Raw genomic sequence first — 6,991 nt, forward strand, 5'->3', positions numbered from 1 at the left:
ATAGGTTGCATTATCTCCATTTGACAGAAAGCAGGCCCACAGAAGGTCAAAGATTGCCCCGCCATGCTACAGCTAACACATGGTCCATAGGGGATGCCCGTATCAGAAAGACCTGGGATCTCATATTCTTCTAGGTCAGCCAAGCACCCTGCCTCCTGGGCAATCTGCCCCAGTCTCAGCTTCCTACGAGGTGTGGTTTTTCCCTAGCACCCTGGAAGGTATCCATGCTATCAGAGCTCTTCAAACCACCGATTGCAAAGCTGAAGCTATAGACTTCGCCTCTGGGACCAACCCTCTCGACTACTTTTAAAGGTAAAAAAGCTCAATTGGGGCTGTGCGGAAGTTAAGCTGAACACGTGGGAGGGGGCGGCTGGGCCGTGTTGTTTTCAAAAACAAAAACAAAATATTCCTTGCTGTGGATCCAGTTCCCACTCAGGGCGATCCTGTGGGCTGCAGAACTGTCCTCCCTACGGGGTTTCCAAGGCCCCAGCCCCTACAGAATCAAGGCAGCGGAACACCCCCACCCCCGCTCCCCCCCCCTCGTAAAAACGGTTTGCAGCAGAACGCTTTTGTGCTGCGCCACCAGGGCCGCTTAGTTGAATCTAGCTCCTTTATTCCCTGACCCTGGCTTTGGGTGCATCACAGCCGGGGGCCCCAGCAGCTCCGTTTGGCTAAGAATGTGGCACACAGCACGTGCTGCGGGGCGCTTGGCAAGCCCCACGCCATCCCAGCTTCACCGCCAGGGCCCGAGGGAGGCAGCAGCACTTCATTCTGGGGGGGCCCCAGGCTCAGTGGGGAGCAGCTTTCCCGCGGGACAAGTTTCCCCGCCCGGCCCCGCCTCCCCGCCAGAACCCCGGCCCTCCAGCTCCCGACGCCCGCTCGGATGGACGGCCACCGCCCCGTGGCATGATGGGAAAGGGGGTCCACCGGGCCTGCCCTCCGCCTCGCACGAAAAGGGGCGGCTTGGCCGTGAACCTGAGGAGGAGCCGCCCCTGGGATGAGCCCCAGGAGGAGGGCAAGCGCGACAAAGCGGAGGCTCGGCCGGGGCCCGCCTCCTCGGGGTCCGGTCCGCGCGCTCCCGCGCCGCCGCCCGGGCCGCGGGGCCGCCCGCCGGGAGCAGCCGAGCCGGCGGGGCGCTCCTCCCACCCGCCGCCTCCAGGCCCCAAGCCCTGCCGTCGGTCCTCACGGAGGTGGCGGGGCCGCGAAGCCACTCCTCGCCCAGGTCCAGCAAGTCCTCCATGCCGGCGGCCTCCCCAACGTCACTGCCGGGAAACCAAGCCTCCGTACGGTTTCCATGGCGAGGGCCCCGCCCCTCATCTCAATATTTAAAGGGGCCGCCGCCTTCCGAATGCACCGTGTCTGCTAAGCTCCGCTGGAAACTGTTCTTCCCGCCTCCTGCCTTACTGGCTTCTGGAAGAAACCTCCAGCTAGTAAAGCTCACGAAGGCTGCTCCTGTGAGATGGTGAAAGTGGCAGGCTTTACAAACGGTGTGCTTTTGTAGCTCGCTTTAAATACAGCAGGGAGCGCTGCTGGCGTTGTGGTTACGCGTTGGGCTGAGATCCGCATGTTAGCAGTTCGAAACCACCAGTAGCTCCAAAGGAGACAGATGGACTTTCTATGCCCTTAAACAGTTGTAGTCTCCGACACGCCCAGGGGCAGTTTTACCCTACCCTATAGGGTCGCTTTAAGTCAGTATTGACTTCGTTCGGGTGTTTAAATACGCCAGTTATTAAGTGTCAATTCTTACTAATAAAAACTCAAACCAAACGCCCTGCCTGGAGTGGATTCCAACTCACTGGGGCCCTATGGGACAGAGCGGAACTGCTCCCCAGGTTTCCAAGGCTGTTCATCTTTACTGTGGAAGCAGACAGCCTCGTCTTTCTGTAGAGAGGGTAGCGGGTTTGCTCTGCTCACCTTATGGGTAGCAGTGCAACAGGGAACCCCTCAGAACGCCTCCAAAACAAAAGCCAAAGACCAACAGCCCCTACGTACTCTCACTGAGTGGGTTCCAACTCAGAGAGCTCCTACAACTACGAAGTTGTACTGAGACAGGGAAGTGGAAGAGTTAGCTTGCAGGTAATCAATACTGGAAATGTTAACAGTTTGTTGAGATTCAGTTTATTAAAAGGGATCCAGGATGTAACAGCCCTCTCCCCTGTAGTAAATTCCAAGGCCTGGGCCTGTAGACAAGCCTGTTAATTATTGAGGATGTTCCTAATTTAGGAAGGGAAAGCAGAGCCACTTAGATAAGCGATGGAGCCCCAAAGCCATCTATCTGACAGCCCCTGGAGTGAAGGTCTGATAAGCCCTTGGGGAAATGTAAACCGTTTCCTGCGAACCTTGCTGCCTATGGTCCTATTGCTTGAAGGTATCCTCTGATCACTGTCAAACATGTTGACGACCCCACAACCTGCCACAAAGTTCAGGGTATATAACTTGTTTGATGCTCCCTGGATCTGTTCATCTTTCCAGAGGAAGAACCATGGCTGTTTCTTTCTGTGAGTGCTTGCAGGAAGGAATAAATAAACTCAAAATTTCTCTGAGTCAACCTGGTCTCTGTTTCTGGCTACAGTGACAGGCTCTCCTGGGCCTCTTGACAGCCCCAGTCATTACCCCTCCCCCTCCCATTTGTACAGCTCTTGACACCATACAGTGGGTCTCCACAGTTATTAGGGCCTGGAAGGGGCATCCCAGCCTTCTGTGGGAAGCAAGATAGGTTGCATTATCTCCATTTGACAGAAAGCAGGCCCACAGAAGGTCAAAGATTGACCCGCCATGCTACAGCTAACACATGGTCCATAGGGCATTATGAAAACAGGACACACCCCCTCTGCACCCAGGAGGCTACACAGAGACTGAACCAGTACATGAAAGAGACGGAATAGTAATAGCTTTCAGAATCACAAAGATTTGAAATCGTATTTAACCCCTTCCCAAAACCCTCTAAGGCAGCGGTTCTCAACCTGTGGGTCGCAACTCCTTTGGGGTTCGAACGACCCTTTCACAGGGGTCGCCCGATTCATCACAGTAGCAAAATGACAGTGATAAACTGGCAACCAAAATAATTTTATGGTTGGGGGAACTATGGAAGGGTGGCAGCATTACGAAGGGCGAGAACCCCTGCTCTAGGGAAGGAGCAATCATATCGTCATATCGCTACTAAAAACACGAGCATCCCAAGACCTGAGAAGGGCGAAGGGCTGTGAGAAACCCCGTGAGCATCAAGCAGCGAGGCTGCGAGGGTCTCTTCTGAAGACTGGCTTTTAAACCCAAACCAAAGCCCCCCTAGCACTGGGTGGATTCGACCCACAGGGACTAAATGTAAGATTCCAGAACTGCAGAGCCTTCCGGGAGCAGACAGCCTCATTTCTCACTGAAGGGGTGACTGGTGGGTTTGAATCACCGATCTTGCTAGAATAATTTTCTCTTGCACAGGCTCCTGGGTGCCAGCCTCTCTCTGAGGGGGGGGGGTGTCCCCAAATGCCCAGTTCAATGGGGCAGGCAGAGGGTACTGGTCTTCTCTCCTCTTTGTCCACTTACCCTGTGAGATTCCCAGGTCAACCTCACTTACCACCAGGTTCCTGACACAAGTCAGATGTGACACGGGCCCCTGAATGTGGGGCAATGTCCCAAGTATCTTGCTTGAGGTGAGTCCACTCATGGGTTAAAAATGAGGGACTAGATGACAAGCATTTTATTTTTTAATCCAGTAAATGATTCCGTTCAACCATTCTTCCCACATCGGTTGGCGGTGGGACTGCCAAGTGTGAGGGAAAGCTTTGGCCTGGATGAGTTCTTACCATAATTCTGGTAGTACCTGTGTAAGCAGGGAAGGGCTCTCGCTGGATCTGTTTCTGCCCTTAGAGACTACTGCTAAGATCCTTTACTACACTAACTCCGATTCTCAGCGAGGATCCAGTATGGTTCAATTTTAACCAGAACACGCATTGACAAAAAGACGGATGAACTATACTCAAAACGCAGCACCTCCCTGCCATTGAGTCCATTCTGACTCACACTGACCCTCCACGGCAGAGTAGAACTGCCCCTGCGGGTTTCTGAGACTCTAACTCTTGACAAGAGTTAGAAAGCCTCATCTTTCTACTGAGGAGCAGCTGATGGTTTCAAACTGCTGACCTTGAGGTTGGGAGCCCAACCAGAAATGTAGGTGCAATGAATACCTTGTTCCTTTCTTCATGGCCACCAGATGAAGAAGACGGGATTAATCTTTGGATTCTCCATGTCCTTCAAGCGCATGACCATCCCCCCCCCACCACCAGTTATCAGACCTTCACTCCCACTTCTCCCCTGGCTTCCTGAAAGCAGAAGGTGGTCTTCCCCCACACAGAGAAAAGGCCAAGGGTAGTAGCTTCTAATCCCGGCTGAGCATCTGAATCATGGATGGAATTTGTTAAAAATAGCCCCATCTCTGGAAACTTTGCTCTGGTATAGACGGAGTCCGGAAGGTCTTTAATGAATTGTTCCTTCCATCTTGGAAGTGTTTGCTCCAAGGTCTCAGTAAAGCCTTCCCCAATCGCCTTATTTTGAAAGATAACATCCACTATACTAGGGCTCCTTATCGCACATACCCGCTTTTTTATCCATGGCACTCACCATCTTTTATCATATTACACAATTTACATAGTTATTTAGTTTCTTGCCTCCCCCAGCAGTGGCGTTACTAGGGAAGTACAGTATATGTGGACTGCACTAGTTGATACCATCTGAAAGGGTGACACCAAAATCATTGTCTATAAAAATGTTTGGTAGGAGCTCACTAGAAATCTATTTTTATATAAAAAAATCCCTGAAGTTAGTTATAACAAAAGCTTTTGTGTAAGCCTGGCTTATACACGTCAATATAACTACAAGGCTAAAACTCTATGTTAATTTACTTTATCACTGCCAATGAGTTGATGCCGGCTCATAGTGACGTTATAGGACAGGGTTGAACTGCGCCTGTGGATTTCTGAGAATGTAATTCTTCATGGGAGTAGAAAGCACCGTCTTTTCCTGTGGAGTGGCTAGTGGTTTCAAACTGCTGACCTTGCACATCGAAGCCTGATGCACAGCCACTAGGCCACCAGGGTCCCTCAATCTACATTCTGAGCCTTCTGATGTACTCCAGTAGCACTGGTGGCACTGTCAGGTATGCCTGGACTGCTAACTACAAGGTCAGCTGTTCAAACCCACTAGATGAAGCTGTCTGCTCCCAGTACATATTTGCAGCCTCAGAAACCTTCTTAGGGGTCAATATGAGTCAGCATCGACTCGCTGACAATGGGTTTGGTCTTTGGTCATGCACCCCAGGAGGAAGTGTCCTATCACACACTCACAGTGACCCTCGTTGTACAGCCAAAGTGCTCCTCTGAAGCTTGGATGGTGAAACTTCATCTCTCATACTTTGGACATAATCTGAGCAAGGACCAGTCTTGGTAGAGGGTCATCTGAAAATAAGACCTTCAACGTGATGGATTGACACACTGGTTGAAACATGGCAGCAATTTTGAGAATGGTATAGGACCAGACAGTGTTTCATTCTACTGAGGGTTAGGCATTGGGCTGATAGCCACAAGCTCAGTAGTTCAAACCCACCAGCCACTCTGAGGGAGAAAAATGAGGCAGATGTATAGTCTCAGAAACCTCACATAGGTTCGTGGCGATGAATCGGTATTGCTTCGATGGGACTGGGTTTGTGAGGTATTTGTATTTGTGAACCTCTATCAGTAGCTTTTTGATAATGAAGTAGTAATGAAAGGAAAAGAAAGACAATAATTTAAAAAGGTTTCAGCCTCAGGTACTGTTAAGTTGTAACTCATAATTTTGTGAATCAACAGAGGAAGATTTTTTAAATCTAAGAAATACATTTAAGCAATTTACCATTCTACTTGTATTTATCACTTACCTCCTGATTAACATTAATAAGGAACATTATTAAGGATTCTGTATGATTTGGTGCAGGAGAAAGTCCATGGGGGAGGGTGAGCCCTGGGTGATAGCAACCCGGCTGCCCCCTTCCCATGAGTCCTGGTGGAGCAGGGGTTTAAACCATGCCACAGTTTACCAAAAGGTCAGCTATTCAAGCCCACCAACCGTTCCAAGGGAGAAAAATGTAGAACATTTACCATCTTGGAAACCCTAGGGGGCAGCTCTGTTCTGTCCTATAGAGTGGCTATGGTTGGAGTTGATTCATAAGGTTTGCTGTGTCGTGTCCCCTCTCTCAAAACCTCAGCCTGCTCCTGGAATGTAAGATCCATGAAGACCGAGTTTGGGGGCTGTTATATTCATTGCTGTAGCCACAGAACTTTGGAGCCCTGGTGGCATCATGGTTACACGTTGGGCTGCTAACTGCAAGGTCAGTTGTTCAAAACCATGGAGAGAAAGATGGGGCTTTCTACTCGTTCTACCCTGTCCACGTCAGGAGGACTCCGTGGCTGTGATTTTGGCTTGCTTGTTATCCGTGGAATCTAGAACCGTGCCTGGCAAATGTATGTCATCAAAAAGTACTTCCAGAATGATGGTGGAATCCCAGAGGTAGTAGAGCCCAATGGTTAGCGCACAGACGCCATCAATAGGCACATAGGATCCAAACCCCAGTCATCAGCAGGGTGGCTTTTTTAACCTCTGCGTGCCTCAGTCTCCTCAACTGTAAAACGTGAGTGTTCCTACCGCTAATGACCGGAGTGCCCCAGCAGAGGCTGGGACGGGTGGGATGGGTGTGTAAGGAGTTGCTGCGGCCCAGGCAACAGGGATATTTCAGAGGGGAACCCGTTCTGCTTTTGGGGGGAGGCGTGGGGGGAAAGGCAGCCACGTGCCCGACCCTCCCTAATCTCCTGGGAAAAGAGCGAGCAGCTCGGGCGGCGAAGAGGAACGAACGAGGAGCCAAAGCTTCCCCTCACCCAGCTGGGAAATGGGCGCGGGCCAACTGCTGACTTTGCGCCGCTGGCGCGGCGCCCCGCGGAGCCGTCGGTGGGGCGGGCGGCGGGGAACA

At 51.3% G+C, this 6,991-nt stretch overlaps 2 protein-coding genes across 2 annotated transcripts in view; one reads left to right on the forward strand and one right to left on the reverse strand.

Moving 5' to 3' along the window:
- The window catches only part of IFT43 (intraflagellar transport 43), a 101,193-nt gene extending 99,932 nt beyond the window's left edge, over window positions 1-1,261 (reverse strand). The window contains exon 1 of the mRNA XM_045287813.1: window positions 1,187-1,261. Coding sequence (XP_045143748.1) covers window positions 1,187-1,240 — 54 coding nt within the window. The 5' untranslated portion in view covers window positions 1,241-1,261. The remainder of the gene's footprint in view (window positions 1-1,186) is intronic.
- The window catches only part of TGFB3 (transforming growth factor beta 3), a 27,176-nt gene continuing 20,480 nt past the window's right edge, over window positions 296-6,991 (forward strand). The window contains exon 1 of the mRNA XM_045287812.1: window positions 296-312. The gene's annotated coding sequence lies outside the window, so the exon portion shown is untranslated. The remainder of the gene's footprint in view (window positions 313-6,991) is intronic.

The sequence above is a fragment of the Echinops telfairi genome, unplaced genomic scaffold (assembly GCF_000313985.2).
Source record: "Echinops telfairi isolate 266 unplaced genomic scaffold, ASM31398v2 ScPeMD7_18;HRSCAF=68, whole genome shotgun sequence".
In the NCBI taxonomy this organism is placed as follows: domain Eukaryota; kingdom Metazoa; phylum Chordata; class Mammalia; order Afrosoricida; family Tenrecidae; genus Echinops; species Echinops telfairi.